This window comes from Acanthopagrus latus, chromosome 16 (assembly GCF_904848185.1).
Source record: "Acanthopagrus latus isolate v.2019 chromosome 16, fAcaLat1.1, whole genome shotgun sequence".
Lineage (NCBI taxonomy): Eukaryota > Metazoa > Chordata > Actinopteri > Spariformes > Sparidae > Acanthopagrus > Acanthopagrus latus.
In genome coordinates, this window is record NC_051054.1 from 11484759 (window position 1) to 11508785 (window position 24027).

Genomic DNA, 24027 nt, shown 5'->3' on the forward strand with positions numbered 1-24027 from the left:
CCTCTTGCGGATATTCTACAGTCCGCACACAACACAAAGCTCTTACTGAGCCCCATCATGCATGAACACTCAACTATCTACATGAATTATTCATGCGTGCATCAACCAGACACACCCACATACACACAGACATCTTCACCCTGGCAAACTGGGTGGCTCAGTGTAGTAGGATGAGGAGGGGCACGGCCAACATTAAGGTCGCTATCTCAGCGCTACACCAGGCAGGATACACAGGGAGCCAGACACCAACTGGAGGATTTAGTGCTGGTGGATGCATTTAAATGTGCCATTTTATAAATCCAGGAAACGGCTAAAAACTCTGAAGAAGGACTGGCTGATTTGACCTTAATACAGTATTGCAAGATTTTTAGGCTGTATTGCCATACACAATACATTAATATTTAGAAATTTGTTTATATTATTTCAAAAGCTCCTCATAAATACTCGGCCTGGGTGACAAAAATCTAAATTCAAAATATTTTTGGTCAAATACCTTGATATACATATTGTGACAATATTTATGTGAGGACAACTGGCACTTTTACAAACTGTGAGATTTTGGATAGATAATCGTCTTCAGAATGTGGAAGTAATGTCTACTGGATAAAAAGGCAAGTAGAAGAACAAACAGCAGTCTGGTAAGTTCAGAAAATCACATCACTGCTATGCAGCTTTTAAAAACCAGGAAAAAAAAACCTTTTGGTCTCAAATATGAAAACAGTACAATATCACCTTATTGCCCAGCCCTACTGAAGCCTTTGTAACTTTGTGCTTTCTGTACAGCGTTAAAGAGCAAAAATCACAAAAGGAGCCACACATGAATTAAATATTTATTCAATATTTTTACCATCTGAAAAAATAGAACTGACTCAGAAATGTAGTTGGAAATCATTCAAATGTATTCCTCATTTGAAACTTTAAAATAAAACAGCAAAATGAACAGGTCGGTGTGTCGTCACACCAGCAAGAGTCAAAGCAATCGCTGCCTCCGTTTTTTATTTTATTTTTTTAAATGAACTATTACGTCACCATAACTCTCCATCATAAAAACACGTGGAACAGGACTGACTATAATACATAAGAAAACTATGATCCTGTGAACCCCACCTACTGGTATTCACACTAAGAAAAAACAAATGTGTACAGATTTGTACCTGAATCACTTGAACAGAAAGGTGCTTACTTTCTGACATTTCTTTCAGTTCAACCAGTCTTTTCCATCACGGGACATTCAGTTCCAGCTGGAATTTGGCCAGAAGACTCAGATGGTCGGAGGGGAATATGTGATTGGGAAGGCCCCCCATTGACCACAAGACATCCTCTGACAGGAGGGAGAGGGAACCAATCAGCTTCAGACCCTCACGCTCCAAGTCACCATCACCTGAAAATACAACAACAAATAAGTTATCTGTAGTAGCTGCAACACTGTCGTCTGCGGCACGCCATCGTACCTTTATCGGTAGCGGGTGAGATGCGTCTTGGGGTGTAGAAGATGTAGTCGACGGTGGCACCGGCTTCAGCGTGCAGGGTTGTGACCTCTGGATTGCCAGAGCCTGGAAGAATGTGTTTGTAGACCGACTCCAGGTCTAAACGATGAGTGACAGTGTGTCTGAACCTGTGACACGAAACATATTACTCTCACATCCACAGTTTGTTTTAATGTGTGATAGGTGACACAAAAATGGCTGAAAGATGATGGCAAACTGACCTTTTATCATAAGTCTGATTTCCCTTTGAGGCATCTGTGCATAAAAAAGAAAGGTGAACCAGATGCTCAGATCAACACGAGAGAACAACTACAGGTGATTTTGTGTTTTTTAAATATTTTTTACGACTGTACCTGGTGTGCTGTCAGTCACGCCTGGAATCAGCTCCAAGTCCTTTGGACGGACACATGCGGCTGGACAGAAGCGCAGCTGATGCATAAAGTCATGCCTGTACTGAAACTTCCCTACAGAAGCAGAACAAATGTATCATAGGAAGTGAGTGAGAAAAAGAAATACAAAGAGCTTAAGAACATGAATTCCTTAGATAAAAATGACAAATATAACATTAGGTTCAAAGCATGCTACAACTTCTCAACACTGACCTCGTTTCTGACTCGGGCTCTTCATTTCCTCCTTGACAGCTGTGTACTGGCAGTTGTCAGTGATTTCCAGACAGCTGGGCCACAGGGGAGCAAACAGCCTCTGACAGTAGGCTTTGTCTGACAGGTCCTCTTGACCTGATACCTGTTGGAGATGGATGAAAACATACATGGTTACAGAAGTAACTCCTGTATAAATGGTGGCAGACAACCTGAAACAAGGAACCTAGACAGGAGAGAAGGTTGTCGGGTTGTTCTGATACTACTATCAGAAATGCCACCAATACAAACTAAAATGCCAAATCAGGTATCAGCGAGTATACAAGTCTCTGCAACAATATGGTGCTTTGTAGTTTTTTTTTTTTTTATCCCTGCAACTGTACGCAACTTAACAGATTTACAAGTAGACAACAGCTAGTGACTTGTGGTAACTATATGCATATCCATACCATGACATTAATGAACAGACGATAGCATACAGATGCTACAAATAAAGCATCAAATTTTGGGGCTGATATCCATGTAGGGGAGTAAAAATATCAATATATCTGCAAATATACAATTTCTTTTTGCAATGACCCCTCAAACACAACTATCAGACACTTGATGAAGACAGGATATTTTACATTTTATTAATAAACTTCACTGTCTAAAATGACACCAATGCACTGAAACAGTAAACTTCACTAATAACTTCATTTGCACAATATATACACAGACAACATATGTGTGGTAGGCCAATATCTTCCAACAATTATGACCAACTGTTATATTGGTTGTGCTGAAATGAATAACAACACATACTTTAAAACACAGTGATGTCAGATTGTTACTCAATATTAGCCACTCCGCAAGTTCAGATTTCGTCTTAGATATTCTGAAGGAAACAATGGTATTATTACATCTGTAGAAACTCAATATTATCCAGGTATTGATTCTACTAAGTTGGTCTTTGCAGTGTTTCAGCCTCACCATCCACGCTGGTAGACCCTGGTAGTAGAGCTCCCCGGTGGTGATCAGCTGGTACAGAGGTGTGTAGGGGAGCGAGTTGAAATCCCCACACATTATGAGGTTACAGTGCTCGCCTCTGGCCTTACAGGACTTGACCACTTTGTCAATTTCTGCCAGCAGTATGGCCAGCTGAGCCAGCTTCACATCGCCCCTCCTGGGGTTAAAGAGTAGGTGGGTGTTGGCCACGCAGAGGGGTGGGCCCATCGTCTTGATCTCTGACCCCCGAGTGACTGCTGGCCGAAGCAACACAATAATGCCCACGTTGTGCCGGTCCAGCAGCTCCGTGTCAGGCCTGAAGAACTCCAGCGGTGTGACGGATACCTCCGAGAAGCGACTACTGCGATAGCAGGTGGCACAGCCGTCTGCTTTGGTTCCCGTACGGCGCTTGTACACACAGGTGTAGCCTAGAGCGACAACATAAGGAACGACATTAACACAACACGTGACGTCACTTGCACAATATCCTCCAAAATCACTGTTCCACGGAATTATCTCAGACGACCTACCCATCTGAGACAGGACTGGACACAGCTGTTCATGGTAGTGGTTCTCCTGAACCTCTTGGAGACACAGAATCTACTCACAGGACATGAGTCATCAGTGGATAATGCAGATACAAAATGTGGCTGGTTTCAGAAAACCAAACAAACAGTACACTGGACTCACATCTGGTGACCATTTCAGTATTTCCTCCAGCAGCAGGCTGCAGCGGTAGCTCCAATCCAGCACCTCCAGGGGGCAGTGTGTGTACAGGTCCTGGTTGGCCTCCAGCAAGTCATCCGCAAGGATGTTGTAGGACATAACAGTGAAGTCCATCGAGGCCTTTGAGAACGGGATGGGTACCAGGGCAGGCTCTGCTGCAGAGGCACTCTCATCCACGTCTTCCCACACTCTCCACGTTACTGTGTGGATAACAAACACAAATCCACATGAGCTGGTGCAACAGCTGGATATCAAACTAACAGTGAGTTTTAGACAAAATGTCACTACACAGGAAATATTACTCCTGTTAAGAGGTCCTCACCTTCAAAGGGCACTGCCGGCTCTATTGGAGGATAATAGCTCATTGCAGGAAATTGCCACGGCGGGCACAGCACTTCTTCTGTCAGGCCAGGCCCTGCAGGAAAGTGCCATCCTGTTTGAGTATCCCTGCTGAGGTCGAGGTGGATTTGACTGTTCGAGAGAAGGGAGGTAAATAACAGCTCAGAGCTTTCCCCACCATGCATCTCATCGGCAGAGATAGAGATATATTCATCCCAGCATTCTGTTAGTTCGATTGGAGCCTTAGCTGGAGTTCTTGACTCTTCCACACTTCGTATCTGTAGTTGTTCCTGTACTTGACCGCTGCTTTCTTGTATGCTGGGCTCAGCTGGAGTGACTGAGTCTTCTGGGTTTGGTATCTCGTCATTTTTTAGCACTGGACAGGTGGCAACTTTAGCACTGTCCCCCATTTGTAGGCACTCTAATTGGGCCCCAAGTTCTCTCTCTGGATTAGTGTCCTCAGTTGGACAAATTAGTCCATCGTCTGTGCTTTGCATCATATGCAACATCTCATGGTGATTTGTCATGTTTGTGTCCTCTTCCTTAGGACCTTCTTCTTGGGGTCCATTACTGATCTCGGCTTCTTTCTCCTCTGCTGCAGGTCGCGCTTCGCTCATCTCTGACGGAGCCTCATTCTCTTTGTCTCTGTGCAGGAAAGCCAGCAGCTGTTCCTTATCTGCTTCAGGCCCTGTATCCTCTTCCTTTTCTGGGCTTGGTTCTTTCATCCTTTCTTTCGCTTCTCCCGTCGTCCCACTGCTCGGGCTGAGCCACTGGTCCAACAGGCTTGTCTGAGACTGAATGAGCCTTCTGGTTGTGACAGCACCACCATCCCACACTGCCGTGCCATTAACCACTGCAGGGGGTAGATCCTTCTTCGAGGCCTCTGGAAGACAAGATTAGAATCAGTAAACAGCGTACCCTTACACTAGGCTGAAACATTAAACTTAGCTTGTGCTGTTGAGTTTGCCAAACTAATTCAAACCAGTGTTAAAACATGTGACGTATAACTCTTTGTATTAGAGTATCGTTTACAAGGACAGCCTACAAAGAACAACAAAAGACAGATTAACCAGGGGTATGTTTGTTACAATACACAAAAATATTCAACAAAGCACATATGCTGAGGTTTTTAATAGCCTTTTTGTTATCAGATTCGGAGTTTTGTTTTATATAATGTTCAACATCTTTCAGGAAATTGTTATAGCTAAATCTAAATTTAAAAATGAAAAATGTGGGCAATTGAATTCATTGTGTATATTTAAAAATAAATAAATACCACATGCTCCCACAATAAAGTATATGGTGCAAGACTGAACGTAAACTACGCAGCAAAACAGTCAAACACGACCCAAAGAAAAATAACAAACAGGTGCAAGCAAACACCTGCTCCCACGAGCTAAAATTAGAGATGGCTAAAGTGCACCAACGTCAAGAGTCATAAATGTTCGTTTTGCACAAAGGAGGAAATGCTATTTCACACATGGTAAACGACCTGAAACGAGCCACACACACACACACGACCCTGCAGTCAAAGTTTGAATCCCGACCCAAACGCACCGCACGTATGAATAAAACAAACTGCTCAGTCAGCAGAGACCTATATCCAGCGTTAGCCACCGTTAGCTCGAGCCACACGCACACATGGTTCCCGTTAAGCCCACAAACTTTCTCAGCCGAACACGAGGCTTTCTACCGCGGACGCCTCTGCCAGAAACTTTACCTGAGAGTCGAAAGGCCAGGTACCGTGATATCGGGTACAGCGCGTAAAACAACAGGCTGCCAATCATGCTTCTTGATGTCGTCTGCGCATGTGCGTCCCGAGGGGTTGTTCGCGCTGGTGTGAGCAAGAAGGTTAGGGGTCAAGTCAAAAAGTCAAAGGTGGGCTTTCCTCATGTAGGTGTTTTTTCTGAATGTCTTAATCGAAAAAAATACATGCATATAATATAGTATGAAAATGAGCAAAACATCCTATAAAATTATATTTTACTCCAAACTATACGATAACACACAGCCTATATCATGCTGTACTCACAGTTTTGATTGGATTCAGGTTCAGGCAACTTTATTAATCCCACATATTGCCTCGCGGACGTACTAGAACAAATAATAAAAGCAAATAAGACATGCCAAAGCATCCAGTGGATTAAAGTGATCTTACAAGAAATAGAAGATGGTTAATGGTTTGATCATCAATTCATGAAATAGAATAAAAACAAAACAATTACAAACGTCTGCAGATAAATTAAAGGCAATTTGCAGAGCAGGTAGTTTTAATGGCAGGTATAACATAACTGCGCCCTGAGGGTAACCGAGAGTTACCACACTGAGGCATACATTGTTAATGTCACTACACATGACACGTTACCTGATGGGTAGAATTACCTGGTGACCAGCACAGGCCTATTTCATTTCACAGTGCCAGCCCTGTACAGAATGCACAGGAATGAATGAACCTCGAAGAATGTTTTCCCTCTGCATCGGGGAAATGGTTTTGAGGAGGACATAGGCTCTGACAGCAGGAAGCAATGTCGACACTGTCCTTTGAGTCCCTCTGCTTGAAAGATGAGGATTGTCCATCCCCGACTCGACCCCAGGGTGTGGAGGATGAGTTTGACACAGACTTGGAGTCAGATGGTAAGTCTATTGAATTAATTCCTGGATTCATTCTGCATGTGTGCTGCTGTTACTGTGTGCTTTCAATTGACAATCCTGAAGTTAAATCATTCTTAGTCTCCAAACAAAACTATAAAAATGAACATAACATCAACACGATTGTTCATTACTTTGTGTATAAGCCAGGGTCCATATAGTGGTAAAATCATTCTACCTCAGTACTTTATCTTATTTCATAGCCACTTAAGCATGTTATTGTATATAGTATTTGATTGTTTAATAATAATGTATGTAGTACTTTATTGTTTCTATACTTGCTCCTGTATTTTGATTGTATTTGTATTTGAATGTACTTGCTGCAATGACAACCTAATTTCCCTTTGGGGATCTATCTATCTATCTATCTATCTATCTATCTATCTATCTATCTATCTATCTATCTATCTATCTATCTATCTATCTATCTATCTAATCATACTGTATGTGCTCACTTATTTCCAGAGAAAGAGGAGAGCAACCAGGAGACGTCCATATCTGAACTCTACCTGCAGGCCTGTAAGCTGGTGGATGTGGTGCCGGTCTCCTGCTTTATACGGAACCTTGACTCTCCAACCATGACCCTCAGCCACCATGGGCTTGGACCTTTAGGTAGCAAGGCACTTGCAATTGCTTTAGTGGTAAGTTTTAAAATGCAAGTGCTGTTTAAGTGTGACTTAATCAAATCAAACGTTTCTGACCGGCTCCTTGTTTTTTTAGTCTGATATGCATATCAACACTCTGGAGCTGGCAGACAATCACATTCAGGCCGAGGGAGCTAAATACCTGATGGAGATGCTGAGGGCTAATTTCACCATACAGCACTTGGTATGTTGTACTGGAAACATGCCACTAGAGGGCACAAGTGCTTTTTAGGTGACATTTTGTCTGACATTAAACAGTATACTGCACAAGCATCTGTTCTCCTGTTTCAGAATTTGTCCAACAACTATCTGCTGTCTGCTGGAGCTGAGTGTGTGGCTAAAATCTTACTGGACAACATTTCATTAAAATCGATGAAACTTTCAGGTAATGTGCACAGTGAACTGTACAGACAGTGAGGTTATGTAAAGATGGATACAAACCAAATGATGGTGCTTGAATCTATGCTTAAGATAAGTGGATTTAACCGCAACAGCAATATTATGATTACTTTGTATATTTAAACATTTCTGTTTTGTCCCAACAGGAAATGGATTCACCGACGAGGATGCTAAATATTTTGCAGATGCCTTGTCTGTGAGTGTGTCATGATGAGCTATCAGATACACTTTAGTTAGATAGGATATTTAATGACTTTTACAATGATTATGTTGCTAATATATATATATATATTTTTAACATCTAGACCAATTCCAGAATAAAGGAACTGGACCTGAGCCATAATGAGTTTTGTGGGAAAGGAGGGGCACATTTGGGACAGCTGCTGGGTACATCAAAATTCACTTCTCTCAGTGTTACTGCAGTGGACATCAGATCCAAGTACTTTATGTTGATTTTACCTTGCATTTCTGCAGCAAACAACGAGGGTCTTGAGGTGCTGGATCTCAGCTGGAACCATATTAGAATGAAAGGGGCTGTGGCTTTTTGTGCTGGACTTAAGGTGTGGCTGTAAAAAATAATTCAGTTGATCACTGACGCCGCTGTCTGTCCGTCACGTCTGACCACGCTTGTCCACGTTTAGGTGAATATGATGTTAAAACACCTCGACCTATCGTGGAACGGTTTTGGGAATGAGGGTGCCCTGGCCATGGGAGAGGCCCTGAAGTTCAACAACACTCTGGTGCACCTCAATCTCAACAACAACCGGCTCACCAACGAGGGCGTCGGCATGCTGTGCAGGGGGCTTGAGTTCAATGACACTCTCCGTGTCCTGCTGGTGGGTGGACGAGGCTGTGCAAATCAAACACACGTCATGTGTATGATTATTAAAGTGACGTTTTGATTTCTTTCACTCACTGTAGCTGGCTTACAACTCTTTAACAGTAGAGGGAGCGCTGGCCCTGGTTAACGTGGTAAAGAACACACACAGATGTGCCTTGGAGGAGATCAACATATGTGTGAGTTACTGTGGCAACAAAACATACCGTCACAATGACATGAAACACAGTCAATCCGTATATGCTTGTGTATGCCATCTCGTCCTCGCCGTCATTATTTTGTCCAACAGAATGTGCTGGTAAATGAGAATTTCGTGCATCTGCTGGAGGTGACGTGTCAGGAGCATCCCAGTTTGGATGTACAGTATGGAGGAGTGGGAGGCTTCATCGCCAAGAAGCCGCCCAAACGCGTTGATCCAATGAAAGTCATCCAGGTTTGTTTGTTTGGTCGCCTAATGAGAATTAAGCTATTGGCCTAAAACAGTAATTTCAAGTATGTTAATCACAAGTGAATTTTGCATCTAATGCTATTGCATAAATTCAAAATAAAGGGTCGTGTTAAATGCAAAGTTTTGTGGGATGTTGAGTCGAATTAGATATACAGTTGTGTGATTTACTGCAGGAGACAGAGTACCCAGTTTGAAATGCATTACTTTGATGTGTAATACCTGACTGATAACCACTTAAAAAAACCGCATGTATTCTAATGTGCTTACTTTGACACAAAGTCTGCAAAAATTAATATTTTACATTCCATGATTTCATTTAAACTATAATTCATGTGCGGTGTCTGATAGGTATTTTTCTCAGGCGTTCATTTATTAAAATGATCAAATGACAGCGAGTGTCTCTGTTTGCTTCTAAATGTATATTTCATGATTGTCAAAGTGTCTTCTCCCAATGTTTTTGAAGGACTATTTGGATCAGCGCAAGCTGCGACTCTGGGATTTCTTTCGGAATATTGACAAAGACGGCACCATGCGAGTCCCTGTTGCTGACTTCAGGAAAGCAGTGCAGGTTTTTGAAATTGATTAGACCTTTTGACTGTGCAGAGTCAGTGACATTTACAGGAAGTACTGCACAGATGAATTTCATTGACAGAATACCTTGTAATCATTCCCTGAAATCACGCATGATGAGCTCTGTAAGGAGTCTAGAGTCTCTGACCTTTTCCTTTTTCTTCTGTGAAACCATGACAGCAATCAAGTATTCCTCTGGATCGATACCAGATTGAGGAGCTGATTCAGAGACTCGATCGTGACAGGACAGGAATGGTAGACTACAGGTGGGCGCGTCTCCTGTTGTTTGCTCATGCTCACAGATGGGCCTTCTTAAATGCTTCACAATGTAATTTTTTAAGGTTTATTGTTGTTGTGAGTCTTGGCACAGCTGTGAATTTTTACAATCACTCGAATCATCATTGTTTGATTCACCGTTGTGTTTTATGTATGAGCTGGGAACTTGTCCAGATCTTCACCCTGAATGACTCAGGATGATGCAGTAAATTGGCTGCAATCCTGAAGCTTGGTTCCCTAAAGCAGGATTATCTCATGTTTCTGTGCAGGGGACTGGCAGATACAAGAAAGCAGATGATGAGGGATCACCGCCGCCAGCTGAGGAAGGTTGAGTCCCGTCAGAAAAAAGAGAAGCAGAAGAGCGACCGCATCCTCAAGACCTTCCAGAGTGCAGTCGAGGCCGTAACACCACACAGCTCCTTGGTCATATCCCCTGGAGTTGCCAAAGAGGATTCAGGCGGACCTCAGCCATTCTCTGCCACTCCTCTCAGTTCTTGGCACCACATTGTCATGTCCAACAGCAGTCGCTATTCTGTCACCAATCTGAGCAGCGAGCACGTCCACCTGCCCATGTTAGGAGGCACCAGGTCCTACCGGCCCACCAGTTCCCCGGCTATGCGCTCGTACTCGCAGCCAAACCTCCTGGATGACTCCCCTCGCTCTCCTCCGGGCAAGTCCATCTCTGCCCAGGGTGTGCGCTCCAATCCGGAGATGGGCCACAGCAAGCTGAGCCCCACTGCAAACCACCTGACCAGGTCCAGGCCTGCGCTTAATGCCAAGCAGCCAGAGGTTAAAGCCAAAACCAAGAAAGTGAAGAGGAAGAAAACGATGAAACGTGTCGATAAAGGCTCAAAGAAGAAGAACTGAAGGAGAACTGTCAAACGATTGTCAAAACCTGTGTAATGTTAGGAAATGTTTTTCTTTTTGCTTGACACTGTTGGGTGTGACACACAATCACTAATTGAAATAAAGATTTTAAGCATTTATCTCTCTTCTAATTTCTAAAAGTGCCAAATGCATCTCTCAGTTTTCTACCGACGGGTCGTCTTGGTACACGAAGCATTTCATAACACTTGGGAACTCTGTCAGATGGTGGACCCACCCATCAGTTCGTCTTTCAAACACGGATGGATCATTTCAAACATCCGGGTGTTTCATTTCTGTTTGCTGAAGGTTACACTACCCATATATAACCCCCCAAAGATCCAGCGCTCTCAATCATAACGACTCTGACCACATCATAATGATCGGCTCTCTGTGTTTCTTCGCACTGCTGAGCTCTGCGATGGCCTGGGGGGTATGTATGGCTCGACTGATTCATCTATATTCTTTGAGGCTGTAGGGGTCAGCCAATCTACTGTAAAGTATGTTCGTGTGACCTCTTTGTTTTTCAGCGCGTGGGCCAGTTGAGCGAGGGGAGGAATGAGACAGGTGGAGGTGGAGGTGGAACCGGGGACAGGTGCACTTGTGATGCCTTCCTGCCCAGTTCCACCTTTCCTATCGCAGACCTGGTGGAGGTGGAGCAGACGGCTGTGGAGATCTCCCAAGAACTGGAGCTGGAGATGGGAAAGGTAGTCTCAGAAGCACGTGCAACAGATTATGACACATTTCTGTGGAGCGCTGAATAAAAAATTGACTGCAGTTTTTAAACTGATATTTTCGATATTTTGCTAATTTTCCTCACATTTGAGACATGAATTGTTTTTATATTCGGCGCACATTTCAGACAGACAAAACAACATGTAAAATGTTTTTCGTATCTGACTCTTTTCAGCTAGAAGAGTATGAGACCAAGCTGACGTCTTATGCAGAAAAGATAATAAAGCTGACAGTCGAGATTGAAAAAATGGAGAAGAACCCCGATGATTACAGCGAGGCCGACACAAGTGAGATAAAGGTGGAGATCAAACAAGTGGAGGCTCTGATTAATGAGCTGCAGCTCTCCATCAACGTCTCCACAACTGTCTTCGAGTCTCTGCGTGTACAGGTAAAGTCCTGCTGATGGCGGTTGCCACATCAATTATATACACACAATGCAAATCAAACCCCCATGTGTTTTCTTGCAGATCACAGTAATGGTGGAGACCCTGAACAGGCTGGAGAAGACCTACGACAGGAATCTGGTCCTGGTGACCCGTCGGGAGTACATCAAGGTGCAGCTGCAGTTAGAGGAGTGCGAGCGACGCCACCAGGAGCTTTTCCACCCCAACATTGGTAAACTCATTTACACTGACATCCCCGTTTAAATGTAAGCTGTCTTTGCGGTCATTTAACAGTTGTTTTCCTCTCTTTCTACAGGGTCTTGTGCACACACAGGTATAGCCAGGCTTGGCAAGCCCCTCATAAGCCATCTGAATGCCGATCTTAGTACTGGCCAAATATACGGAGGTTGGGGGAAAGACTCAAAGCCCATTCCTGACAGAAAATCTATGTACTGGTACTCTGGGTACACTAGTCCCTCCATGATTGACATTAAGTTCTACACTAACTACAAGAACCTCATTTTGAGAGCCCACTTCAATCATCAGCGCTTACACAGTAGCTGGTATGGCACAGGGAACAATTTCATCTTCCGTGACAACACTCTGTACTATCAGAACAAGAGCCCGTTTGGGTTGGCCAAACTGAATTTCACCACCTCACAGTATGAGTCCAGGGTGATTCCGAAGGCTAGCTCCAGATTCTCCTATTCGAACTCAGCCAATCAGAACTTTGACTTTGCCGCTGATGAAACTGGCCTGTGGGTGACCTACGCTTCAGAGGAGTCCAGTGGTCGGATGATCCTGGCCAAAATAGACGAGCCTTCCTTTGGGGTTGAAGAGGAATGGCAGACTAGCGTCTATAAACCGGGAGTGAGCAATGCCTTCATGGTGTGTGGCGTTCTTTATGTGCTCAGATCAGTTGACATCCACACTGAAGAGATATTTTACAAGTTTGACACCAAAACCAGACAAGAGAGCTACATCAGTATACAATTTGAGAGGTTTCGGGAAAAGTATTCCAACCTGGACTACAATCCCACCGACCAGAAGCTCTACATGTACAATGATGGCTACTATGTGACCTACCATCTGTGGTTCAACCACACAGCTGAAGCCACTGTGGAACCACCACTTGTCCTGAGCTAAATCATTCAATCATCTCTTTCACTGCATCTTGCATGTAGCTTCCTTCTTTCTAATAAATGATCTCAAGCATTATAAAAGTGTCAAGTGTGTCATTGTCCAAAAGCTCATGAACAGACTGCATTATATACAATATTTCATGTAGTTTGTCAGGGATAGCACAATAAAATGCCTCTGTGTCTGCAACAGTGACGTTCTCAGCCTCCATACAGCACATCACATCATCAACATCGTCACATCAACTATATAACATACTTTCACACAGGTTTTCAGTAAAGCCTTTTGAGAATGGTGTAGGCAGATAGCCAAATGTTACTAATGGCAGGAATAAAATATTATACACAGTTAAACATCTCCGTAAGATCTTCCAGAGACCCAGCATGCTCAGTGGGGCAGGCACACCTAAATGTTATCAATAACTTACACCTGTGCTTTTTCTGCCACAGCATGTCAAAATATGAGCTGTTAAAAGATCGATTGTGAACCATATCTTTTAAGACCCACCACTGACCTCTCATACCCTGTTTGCGAGCATTTGCACTCATCATACATCATATTTTCTTTCTATATATATCGCTGTACACAGAGGCAGATTAAAAGGAACCTGCAGGGATATATGAGTAAAATTTAGAGGTGGATCACACAGTCATTGTTTTTCCCACACTACTTTTTGTTCACATGATTATTGAACTCGTGGAGAGGACTCTTGGTGGTGGCACTCGTCCGCTAATTTATAAAAGTGCAATTTGTAAGAATTTGCAACCTGTTGAATTATCTCTGCCAACAAACTGGGGCAATATATCACCAGAGCAGGCTACATGCTAACTGCAGTCAACTCTATTCTGTTCAATGACCGTAGCCACTGTTAGCTTGTTAGCTGTACAGTTAGATGGGCAGAGCTGGTGTTTACACCTCTAACACTGTAGCTTTGTTCCACTGTTTTCAGGCACGTGGCTTGCTAGTTAGCATGGTAACTTTAGTACATATGTCTGCCAAACAGTATATAGATGTCTTTGACATAATAATGAAACTTGTATTTTACACTTTCACCCTTCTTTATGTTTATAACTGTCAAACCCACACACTTCTTTCTCTACAAATTAGTCATTTCCTTCAGTGTTGCTACTGAAGTGAGTAAAAAAACGCCATGTACTGCACAGTGACTACCTGGGGTTTGAATCATCACTTCACTCCCAAGACTTTCCCCTGTGGTACAGTATCTCCTTCTCACGAAACACCTTGTTCGAAGTCACATGCATAAGATTATGCAAATAACCATGTAGGTGGTGAAGCAATTCAAAGACACCATTTGATTCCTTAATTCATAGTGCACCGAGAATTAACTAACAGCCTGAAACACAGTGTCTGACTTTCACATGATGACATCATTTGACCATAAAACACATGCAACTCTTGGCTAACAGGACATAACCATGGCGAGGTGCTCACCACATATGGCATTTTTCTCATCCACACCCCATGTTCACATCAGAGCTGACGTGGCATCTTCCTCAGAGGATACTGTGAGCAAACAAGGATGAAGAATGGCAAACAAGGATGAAGAATACCTGCGACGAGGTGATAACTATGAGAAGAGCCAAGGTGTCGATGATGACATGATAAGAAATGTCTTTAAAAGCCCTCTGACCAGGCTACTGAGGGGACACTTGAGAGTAAAACTGAGACACGATGCTGCCAATCCTGCTGCTGCTCCTGCCAGCCCTCAGTCCTGCTTCAGCCTGGATTGTAAGTGACCCATATTTCATATCATAACATGCATCGGTCATTTATTTTAATTGACATTAATAATGTATTTTCCAGCCAGTGGAGGACTGGGAGTCGGGCAATGTGACTGCATCAGTGGGTGAGTGGGGTCAGTGCGTTTGTCATGTGTATCTGCCTGACACCACCTTTCCTGCCGACCGGGTCGAGCACATGCAGCAAGTCAGCAAGGATATGATCCTGGAAGTGGAAATTCAAATGAGCAAGGTGCATTTTGACCAAATTATATTTAATTCTGAACCATTCCATAGCTATTAAACATCAACAAATACATTTCTGGTGTGATCATTATGCTGATTGTGTGTCACTCTCTCAGATGGTGACCTATGAGGGTAAGTTGGAGGTCCACTTGAAGGAGCTTTCAGAGCTGACTAAGAGAGTGGTCATGCTGGAGACTAGTGCGGACAGTTACATCAAACTGGACTTTGAGCTGCTGAGGATTGAGCTCAGAGAGTTTGAGGCTCTGGTGACCCAGCTCAAAGACTCGCTCAACTCCTCCTCGCCCATGTTTGACAGCCTGTACACTGAGGTGGGAGAGATGTTTGTTTTTTTTGTTTTTTTAACTTACAAATAACCTGGCTTTCTTCACCGTTAGAATATTAGATACCACTTTGATTTAAGTGTTTATTCCCAGATTCGCAACATGACCCTCATTGTGAACCAACTGGAGAGTTTTGACAAGAGCAACCTGGAGGTGATCCGCATTGAGTTCGCCAAGCTGCAGAGGAAGCTGGAGGAGTGCCAGATAGAGCAGGAGCTCATCAAGCCAGATATTGGTAAGAAAGCTTGTCAGAAGTTTTTGGATAATGGTCTAAAAATCAGGTATCGCCAGCCACTCTCAACATTTTGCTCCTTCTGTCCAGGCAACTGCAATCACACGGGAATCATGAACATCAGCAGACCAGTGGTGATCCAAATGAATGCTAATTTGGATGCAGGCTATGCATACGGAGGCTGGGGTAAAGACTCCAAACCTCAGCGAGGCTCTGAGTCAATGTATTGGTACAGTGCATACCAGAGTACCCAGCTGAGGAATTTCTATTTGTATTCTAACTATGACAACCTGCTACGGAGGTCTGCATTCAAGTCCATCAGCACAGCATCAGGGTGGGTCGGGACCGGTAACAATTACATGGTTTACAATAACGCTCTATATTACCAGATCAACTCACCTTTCGGTATGGCCAAACTGAACCTGACCACCTCCAGTTATGGCCACAGAGTGATCCCAACTGCCAGTTCGAGGTTCTCATACAGTTATTCAGCCAATCAGAACTTGGACTTTGCAGCTGATGAAAATGGCTTGTGGGTAATGTACGCCTCAGACCAGAGCAAAGGCAAAATGGTCATCGCTAAAATAGATCCGAAATCTTTCGGCATCGAGGACGAGTGGAACACCAATGCATTCAAACAGTTGGCCGGGAATGCTTTCATGGTCTGTGGAGTCATGTATGTCACCAGGTCAGTGGATCTCACCACGGAGGAAATCTACTACGCGTACGACACGAGGACCAACCAGGAGAAACACCTCAGCATCCCCTTCCCCAAGTTCCAGGAGAAGTACAGCAACCTGGACTACAACCCCACTGATCAGAAGCTCTACATGTACAACAATGGCTTCTACGTGTCCTACAATGTGAAGTTTAACAAAGAATGATCCCTTCTCTTTATGATCTGCCGTATTGTGATTCATACGTTTGATCTGTATTTACTCACTTTGTCACCGGAGCTCTGTTATGCTCCGTAAGGCTATGTATTTTCCTTAATAAAATCCAAGTGAAGCATTCAATTGACGAGTTGCTTGACTTTATATCTGCAATGTTATGTAAATATGTAAAAAATTAAATGAAAGTTCTGTTCTACCAGTGAAGTGGTTATTATGGAAAAAGATATATACACAAAAACTAGCTGATAGCATTGCTTGGCCTCAAATTACAAGGTTACAGAGTTACTGAGTTGAATTTAATTTAATCCTCTGGAGTCACAAAAGGCTTTATACGACCTTTACTTTACTCACTCCACTCACTTTAATGCGTAAAACCGGTGTAGTTACCCTTTAAGAACACTTAAATGGTAACTGTAAAGAAATGTATGCATGTACACTATTTAGAAACTTTAAGGAAAAGTGTGCAAAATAAAAAAATATGACTGAATGAACATTTGAGAAAGGGCGTAAACCCCTGTGATAAATCAGACCCCTCCCTTTCCCCTTGAGCTTTTTGGAAAAGGTTGAAGCTCTTTCCTCCCTCCCCTCCTTTTACCCATCCTGCTCTGTATTGTAGCTTCCACCTCCTCCCTGTAAGCCGGCCCTCCCTTGGGGACTACGACTCTCCTCTGTGCTCCGGTTGGAGCCTGGCTCCATCTGGTACTGAGCACCAAGAGCCAGCAGATTATGGATTCTGCACAGGGTTATCCACTGTTCACCGTGGATGGTGTCACATCAAATGTTTCCTATAATTCAAAATATTTTTTTGTAAACTGATCATAGTTCACGTGGGATTTGACCCATAAAAAAAGAAATTAAAAAAAGCCATCAATCCATTTTGGAGATAGAAGCCGGGATTGAAAATGGCCTTCAGTGAGTGCACACAAAAACAGTACAGTCCCTTTAAGGATGAGGTGGGGAGGGGGGCGAAATGAGAGCCTCGCGTGAAATGGTACCCTGGAGTGACATCATGCTTGACCAATCAGCAGCCTCGCCTGAGCTCTCTCCTCCTCCCCATTTCTCCTGCCGGGCTGAGTGTTGAGGCTGCTGGAGACACGGACCGCTGCTGCTGCTGCTGCTGATGCTGCGGCTGGGGTGGAGGGTCCAGGGCATGCTCGCCTCACATCAGGTACACTGTGTATTAGAGCACTTACCGCTTGTTTTATACGCTTCACGTCCATGTATTTAGCATGACCACCAGCATGTCGGATGTATGAGTGCACGCTGGGGAGGTGATGGAGGATGGAGGTGGAGGAGACTGAGGATGGCTTTGTGTTGTTTCATAACACTCCTCAAGAGGATGTCGCCTCCATGACTGTAGCAGGGATGGGGAGTGATGTTTGTGTTTCTTGTCTTTGCCCGAAAATAAACGAGATCTGACATCAGCGGGAGTTTTTTTTTTTTTTTTTTTTTTTTCCAGTGAACATTAGCATTCACTGTGTGGCTGGTAAATACATGTGTGTCACGTGACATAGATTAATTTCATGATAATAGGGATTTTTTAAAATATACTTGTCAGCAAAAAAAATGTATTTGCCCCTGGGAAATAATCCTTTGCATGTGATTTGAATAAGTGTGTGGGTAGTTCTCTAGTGTTGCACACACAGATGCTTTTTTTTTTTTCCTCCTTCTTCTGTTTTTGTAGGAGAATATAGTAAGATGTGGGTGTTGTCACCTATTCCAGTGTCATCCTTAGCTCCCCACCATCCTTGGAGGGATTACTGGCTTCTTAATTTACCTGAGACACGCGTCAATGTGCCTCAGGGCTCTGAGTCATCCTCCCTGTCATCTTTTGCAACTCTCCTTCTTTCCATTCATCAGAAATAGCAGACAGTGGCTTGTACTCACTTCCTGTCCTGGTCATGAGTTTAACTCTTTGTTCATCCTGCTCGCTCAGATGATCATGCTCCCGAGCCGTGGAGTCACCGGGGGCAGACACGCACCGAGCTCAGTGTCAGCGTACAGAGATGTGTCCTGCTATTGAAGACGCCAGGGAGCAAAGGTGAGCCTTTAAAAGCCCTAGAGCTGCAGCTATGAGTCAGATTCAGTTTCTGTTTCTAATTTTATGAAGCATGTTCACACCTCGACGAACTGCAATGTGCAGCTGAATCCACAGTTTAAAAAAAAAAATCTAACGTGTTACGCTGCGCTCAGGCCCATCTGGTCCTTGACGGGTCCCAAAACAGGCAGGCAGTGATGGCGAAGAGAGACTACCTGGTGGAGGCGGCCAAGCAGATCCGCATGGCCCTGGACAGCGAGGTCAACGAGGACTATGAGGCGGCTTTCAGTTACTATAAGAACGGGGTGGACCTGCTCCTGAATGGGGTTCAGCGTAAGTTGACATTTAAGGTCTTTTCGGACAAGTTTTTGTGGCTCTGTGACGTGGCGAATGGGGAATTTCGAAAAGACGTGTTTGAGCAAGACATGTGATAGGAACATGAGGACCAGAATAAAAACAGGAAGCCACAAGCTAAAGGGTTAAAGACAGATCCCTTTCCTGGCAAGTCATTTCCCCCCCAGTGTCAAAAGATATCTCTGTGTGTGACCAGTTCTTACACTAGATAAAGACCCAGGTTCAGTCAGGACAGACTTTTATCTGTGAGAGTTATTCTGTTCACACAGCTGCAGTAGCTTTCTCACTTTATTGGTGTTTAACTGTTTTATAGTGGACCCAAACAAGGAACGTCGGGAGGCAGTGAAGAGGAAGACAACGCAGTATCTTAAGAGAGCTGAAGAGATCTTCATAACGCATCTGCAGGATAACCTCGGGAAGGGAAGCTCTCATTTAGGGGTGAGACGATTAGCCTCGACACACTCTGAGGTTGTCAACACCTTAGATAAGTTAGATAAGTCTAATGTATGTTTCTGCAAACCACAGATACGTTGAAGCCTAATATTTGCTTACAAATGTTGTAACGCCACCTCGCACAATGGACTCTCTGTTCTGCTTTACTGGTTCTGGAGCCACAATGATGGATGGGTCTTGTAAAAAATCTGTAATCTGAACATGAGTATATGTTCGGTAGAAATGTTGATGTGATGTGAAGCGATGTGAAACGTGCAAATTAAACATATACACAGTTTGCCAGAGACATACAATGCCAGCGTTTTATTCTGGGGACCGGGCTGTGCAGATAAAAAATGTACCGCCTGTCTGTCTCGCACGAAGCCTCATTCATCTCAGATATTGGGGGGGACAAATGCACTTCTTGATTTTGCCATGTGCTGCAGTTGTCACCGTCACTGATATACTGTCCATGGCTTTCCCCACCAGGGTTACAGCAGTCTGAGATTCCGTCCGATCAGACACTTGAGTTCGCCCGTGGAGGACCTGGAGATGTGTAAGGTGGTCGGAGTGACTGATAAGGTAAGCCGCGAGTTTCAGCACCATCGTGTTTGTTATATCCTGCTTTTCTACAGAAGCCTGAGGATGTTATATATTATTTTTTCATTCCAAAGGTCCTGATTGTCCAAAGTATGGTCAATAAGGAGACATTTGTTGTTAAGGTGAGTATTCAATTTTCTTTGACATGATACAGAGGTGCAGTCCAGAGTAAAAAAAAAATTAAAAAAAATTGGGCCATTGCGATTTATTATTATACATAAAAATTAGAGACTGCGACAACTATCCACTGATAGCAGGAATGATTTGGGGGTTGCCATCTGGCAGCCAACTAGTCCCTGTATTGTGTGGCAGGCCAGTCGATGGGAGCTCTTCCCATCCTGTCTCCCTGAGTATCATCCAGCATTGATCCGCCTGAAAGCTCTCTCCCTTTTAGCCGGAGCAAGACGGCGCACCTCAAATTTCAGTGGCCAGAGGGAGAATGTAACAGACAGGCACTGATCTCTACAGAGGCAACCACAGCAGTAGCTGGTGTTTATTTTCTGACTTTTTTTTTTGACTGATTTAGGAGATTTTACACAACAAACGCATCTGTTTTCTCTAACCCTAACCCGACTAAGATCAGCCGTTGCGTGTTCCTGCAGAGTCTGGTTAAGTCGAGCTGGGAGAGCAGGGACCGGCCAACCATCATTCCTCAGGGGGTGCCGTACATGGTTAAGCTGCTAAGATATTACGTCAGCGAGGATGCCGTGTATCTGCATCTCGAGCATGTCAAAGGTGAGCTGCCAACAGCTGCTCTGTTTCTCAACTGACCACGTTAACACACAGTGGCCATTTTCCTCTGAAGTTTGAATGCTTGGTTTTTTTTTTTTTAAACAAGTAGCTCATTTTACATTAGCTTACCAGTAGTTCAATTACATTCATACCTGCATAGTTTTTTAAGTAGATACGTTTTTTGGGGGGGCTATTTTTTGTGTTGTTAACTACTGAATCAACCGAACTTGGATAAACATATATGCTTTTAATAAGTCATCAGTATCAGAATTGCAATTACAGTTTACTAACAAATGTTTACTTGGGTGCTTTTTGCAATGTAATTAAACCGAGTGACACTGATGCTTCGTCCCCTATCGTCTCAGGTGGGAGGCTGTTCTCCAAGCTGCACAAGCTGAGAAACGAGAAGGCCAAGGAACACCCAGAATGCCTCACTTCTGGCCAGCACACCATCAAGCTGAAGACCAGCTACACCTCACCCACCATCAGCACAGACTACCAGCACAACAGCGGAGGGAGCACACGCCTGACTCCACAGAAGATAACCGATGAGAGCCCGGATACGGACTTCCCCACGTCTTGGGACGAGACTCAGCAGCGACTTGAGAACTGCGGGACTCACTCCTACATCGAGGAGACGGGCTGTCTCCAGAACACGCGCTCCGCCGCGTCATTTTATACCAAGCTCGATCGGCTAACTCTCCATTCTGGCTCGACGAGGACACAGCTCAACACCCGCATCCACCCACCAGCCCCCAGTTTGTGTTTGCACTCCAGTGAAACTCAGGAACAGCCTGCCCTTCCTCTCTCCTGTGCCCGTGTCAATCGGGCTCTCAATGTCATGTCGGAGATCCATACAAAGAAAGCCGGATTGGGACTGACGGAGTGCAGCTCAGAGTTCGAAGAGGCTTGGAAAGCTGCCGATCGAGCACAAAACTGTGAGAAAATAAACCCCTATGCAGTGACTGACAGCCTTTCGCTTGGACAAACGGAACCTCATACAAGTCAGACCTCATTTCTAAAAGCAGGATCACCGAACAGTGAAAATAATGGTTTGAGTTCGTCCCCTGCCATTTTGCATCTTCCTCTCCATTGCCAAACCCAGATCCGTGGCAGGGCATCATGGGATACCAGTGGCTCTCAGCATGGATCTGTTTTGGGCAGCACCGCCGCTGTAGACATGGTCACAGACTCAAAGCAGGACAAAAGCAGTCCCGACACAGAGGAAAGAAATGGGGTGGTGGTCATCAGGAGCACAGACAGAGCAGTATTTTCTGACCACACTGACACTAGGACCACCTCAGAGACCTCCTGGCCTTCCTCTGCTGCCCTCTGCCACAGCATCGCAGCCAAACAGGGGACATTTTCAGGGGTCATCCCTGACGGCGTAGAGGAGGCCTGCGAACTGAGTCCTAAAGAGAAGGTGGCGCCCGCGAAATCATTTGCGAGCTGGTTCTCCTCTGGAGCCCCACCTCACAGGAAGAGAGAGGACACGGATGCTATCATTAAATCAGAGGACTCTGTGGGACAGGGGGAAGAGCAGATCATAGAGGTGGATGGCTGGTGCCACTTGCCTCGGTTCCCTGCCAAGTCCTCCCCGACAGATAAGGCCATGCAGACCTGCTGGGGGCTTCCCGAGGCAGAGGTGCGTGTGTGGGGGGCTCAGATCCTGCTGGCCCTGGAGAGTCTGCATCAGCAGGGCATCGTGTGTCGAGACCTCAACCCTAGAAACGTTCTGCTCACCAGCAACGGTGAGTGAGTAAGATAGTTGTGAAAGATGGCATGGGGGAAAACCGCAGTACTTCTGTTTCTTGATGGGATGTTTTGATGTTTTCACAGGGAAGGTGTGTTTGACATTTTTCGGCCAGTGGAGCGAGGTTCAGTCAGAGATTTGCTCCAGAGCCATGGAGCAGATGTACTGCGCTCCAGGTAAAGATGTGCTGTCAGCTGGAACCAGGAGTTGTTCCTGGGTGTAACCTGCCATCTAGTGGCCACATTCAGCTGGTCCACCTTATCCTGAATATCAGGCCAAGGACTGCACATTGCATGGGAATAAATATTGTGTATGATTGCAACTTCACTCACCTCATTGTATGTTTTGTAGAAATTGGAGGTGTATCCAGGGTAACAGAGGCGTGTGATTGGTGGAGTCTTGGGGCCTTGTTGTTTGAACTCCTAACTGGAATGGTAAGCCGAGGCACAGCAGGCACGATGAGTCTCACAGAGTCAATTCTGCGAATAGCCTGCAACTAACAATTTACTTAGTTTTTGATCAATCTATTGATTATTTTCTTGATTTATTGATCAGTTGTTTGGTTTATTGAGATGGTGTATAATGTCAATCAGTGTTTCCAAAAGGCCAATATGCACAAAGATATTTACTTTACTTTTTTGCATGAATAATTACTCAAATGTATCAATCATTTATGAAATAGTTGCCAGTTAATTTAATAGCTGATAACTCAGCAATGAATCGATAAATCGCTGCAGCTCCAGTTTACAGCTTGGTCACTGGTTCACTGTTTCTCACTCACTGTGCCTCCAGCCGCTGTGGCAGCTCCATCCAGCAGGAATCCACTCCCACACCCAGCTGCTCATCCCCGACCACCTGAGCACCGCAGCTGCGTCTCTGCTCACTGAGGTCAGGTTTAAGGCTTGAAACATCCACATCTGTAAAACAAACAAAAAAAAATCATCTTACAGTATATCCACTCTTCATTATGCTGCTCCACAGTTGCTCCAGTTCGACGCCGGCTATCGCCTGGGCTCTGGAGGTGGAGGAGTGAGTGACATCAAGTGTCATCCCTTCTTCAGCAGCGTCTCCTGGAAAGCTCTGAGCTGCTAGCAGGTTGCAGCTGCTGCGCCCCTCATCTCTCTGTGCTGCATGGGAAGTGAAGCGGAACCTTGAATCTGAGCATCCTCGTGAGGCCGCAATGGATGCAGCACCAGATCCTGGTTTCCCTTTGCATTTTGTGCTTCCCAAAGAAAAATCTCACAATAAAACTGAAAAATGACAAAACCGATGAACAGTCTTCCTTCAAAAGATCACAAAAATGTGTACTATTATTATACATATATAAACGTTTGGATAGACTGCCATGAAATATTGTAGAAAGAGATGGCTATTAGGCAATACATTGTTACCTTTTCTCTATCTCTGGTCCTGTTGAGGCCTCTGTCTGTCTATAACTGATCAATAGGCTGTATGTATGGCTCCAAAGATGTCTGAGACCATTTACAGTTTATCACTATAGATGTAAAGTAAGGGGATATGAACTTCACACCTGCAATCGTTTCAAATCTTCGACACCTACAGTACCATTAAGTACAACCCAC

General features: G+C 44.4%; 5 protein-coding genes across 12 annotated transcripts; 4 read left to right on the forward strand and 1 right to left on the reverse strand.

Moving 5' to 3' along the window:
- Window positions 1–812: 812 nt before the first annotated feature.
- Window positions 813–5991, reverse strand: angel1 (angel homolog 1 (Drosophila)). Of its 4 annotated transcripts, none has more exons than XM_037072551.1 (10): window positions 5859–5991; window positions 4122–5021; window positions 3764–3999; window positions 3604–3673; window positions 3059–3501; window positions 2090–2231; window positions 1841–1951; window positions 1709–1742; window positions 1452–1615; window positions 813–1381 (listed from the first exon to the last, which is right to left on the reverse strand). In XM_037072551.1, exons 1-10 carry the CDS (start codon window positions 5923–5925, stop codon window positions 1221–1223), a joined length of 2328 nt encoding a protein of 775 aa, XP_036928446.1. In that variant the 5' UTR covers window positions 5926–5991; the 3' UTR covers window positions 813–1220. The 4 variants fall into 4 exon arrangements, with proteins under 4 accessions (XP_036928446.1, XP_036928448.1, XP_036928447.1 ...); XM_037072553.1 differs by lacking the exon at window positions 5859–5991 and adding an exon at window positions 5736–5853; XM_037072552.1 differs by lacking the exon at window positions 5859–5991 and adding an exon at window positions 5696–5834.
- LOC119005088 (leucine-rich repeat-containing protein 74A) lies at window positions 5043–10948 on the forward strand. Of its 5 annotated transcripts, none has more exons than XM_037072559.1 (14): window positions 5043–5213; window positions 6555–6772; window positions 7253–7428; window positions 7508–7615; window positions 7723–7816; window positions 7977–8026; window positions 8136–8217; window positions 8305–8390; window positions 8472–8666; window positions 8752–8847; window positions 8958–9101; window positions 9580–9684; window positions 9867–9952; window positions 10232–10948. In XM_037072559.1, exons 2-14 carry the CDS (start codon window positions 6664–6666, stop codon window positions 10827–10829), a joined length of 1929 nt encoding a protein of 642 aa, XP_036928454.1. In that variant the 5' UTR covers window positions 5043–5213; window positions 6555–6663; the 3' UTR covers window positions 10830–10948. The 5 variants fall into 5 exon arrangements, with proteins under 5 accessions (XP_036928454.1, XP_036928453.1, XP_036928451.1 ...); XM_037072558.1 differs by lacking the exon at window positions 5043–5213 and adding an exon at window positions 5439–5621; XM_037072556.1 differs by lacking the exon at window positions 5043–5213 and adding an exon at window positions 5904–6016.
- Window positions 10949–11136: 188 nt separating this feature from the next.
- si:ch211-173a9.7 (olfactomedin-4) lies at window positions 11137–13162 on the forward strand. Its single transcript, XM_037071748.1, has 5 exons — window positions 11137–11259; window positions 11357–11533; window positions 11737–11949; window positions 12029–12176; window positions 12261–13162. Exons 1-5 carry the CDS (start codon window positions 11206–11208, stop codon window positions 13088–13090), a joined length of 1422 nt encoding a protein of 473 aa, XP_036927643.1. The 5' UTR covers window positions 11137–11205; the 3' UTR covers window positions 13091–13162.
- Window positions 13163–14690: 1528 nt separating this feature from the next.
- On the forward strand, window positions 14691–16658 carry si:ch211-173a9.6 (olfactomedin-4). Its single transcript, XM_037071746.1, has 5 exons — window positions 14691–14833; window positions 14909–15076; window positions 15186–15398; window positions 15504–15645; window positions 15733–16658. Exons 1-5 carry the CDS (start codon window positions 14777–14779, stop codon window positions 16524–16526), a joined length of 1374 nt encoding a protein of 457 aa, XP_036927641.1. The 5' UTR covers window positions 14691–14776; the 3' UTR covers window positions 16527–16658.
- A 953-nt stretch (window positions 16659–17611) lies between these two features.
- rps6kl1 (ribosomal protein S6 kinase-like 1) lies at window positions 17612–23714 on the forward strand. Its single transcript, XM_037071646.1, has 12 exons — window positions 17612–17703; window positions 18472–18576; window positions 18729–18906; window positions 19241–19365; window positions 19849–19941; window positions 20034–20081; window positions 20562–20694; window positions 21057–22442; window positions 22531–22620; window positions 22796–22878; window positions 23237–23332; window positions 23426–23714. The coding sequence occupies exons 3-12, from the start codon at window positions 18771–18773 to the stop codon at window positions 23534–23536; spliced, it is 2301 nt and encodes a 766-aa protein (XP_036927541.1). The 5' UTR covers window positions 17612–17703; window positions 18472–18576; window positions 18729–18770; the 3' UTR covers window positions 23537–23714.
- Window positions 23715–24027: the final 313 nt, after the last annotated feature.

Coding starts and splice junctions, on each gene's coding strand:
- si:ch211-173a9.6 (XM_037071746.1), top strand. CDS start 14,777: ATGCTGCCAATCCTGCTGCTGCTCCTGCCAGCCCTCAGTCCTGCTTCA. Junction 15,399..15,503: donor TTGACAGCCTGTACACTGAG/GTGGGAGAGATG, acceptor GTTTATTCCCAG/ATTCGCAACATGACCCTCAT. Junction 15,646..15,732: donor GCTCATCAAGCCAGATATTG/GTAAGAAAGCTT, acceptor CCTTCTGTCCAG/GCAACTGCAATCACACGGGA.
- si:ch211-173a9.7 (XM_037071748.1), top strand. CDS start 11,206: ATGATCGGCTCTCTGTGTTTCTTCGCACTGCTGAGCTCTGCGATGGCC. Junction 11,260..11,356: donor GCTCTGCGATGGCCTGGGGG/GTATGTATGGCT, acceptor TTTGTTTTTCAG/CGCGTGGGCCAGTTGAGCGA. Junction 11,950..12,028: donor TCGAGTCTCTGCGTGTACAG/GTAAAGTCCTGC, acceptor GTTTTCTTGCAG/ATCACAGTAATGGTGGAGAC.
- LOC119005088 (XM_037072559.1), top strand. CDS start 6,664: ATGTCGACACTGTCCTTTGAGTCCCTCTGCTTGAAAGATGAGGATTGT. Junction 7,429..7,507: donor CACTTGCAATTGCTTTAGTG/GTAAGTTTTAAA, acceptor TTGTTTTTTTAG/TCTGATATGCATATCAACAC. Junction 9,102..9,579: donor ATCCAATGAAAGTCATCCAG/GTTTGTTTGTTT, acceptor ATGTTTTTGAAG/GACTATTTGGATCAGCGCAA.
- rps6kl1 (XM_037071646.1), top strand. CDS start 18,771: ATGGCGAAGAGAGACTACCTGGTGGAGGCGGCCAAGCAGATCCGCATG. Junction 18,907..19,240: donor GCTCCTGAATGGGGTTCAGC/GTAAGTTGACAT, acceptor ACTGTTTTATAG/TGGACCCAAACAAGGAACGT. Junction 19,366..19,848: donor AGGGAAGCTCTCATTTAGGG/GTGAGACGATTA, acceptor TTTCCCCACCAG/GGTTACAGCAGTCTGAGATT.
- angel1 (XM_037072551.1), bottom strand. CDS start 5,925: ATGATTGGCAGCCTGTTGTTTTACGCGCTGTACCCGATATCACGGTAC. Junction 5,022..5,858: donor CCTGGCCTTTCGACTCTCAG/GTAAAGTTTCTG, acceptor CTTGTCTTCCAG/AGGCCTCGAAGAAGGATCTA. Junction 1,616..1,708: donor AATCAGACTTATGATAAAAG/GTCAGTTTGCCA, acceptor TTCGTGTCACAG/GTTCAGACACACTGTCACTC.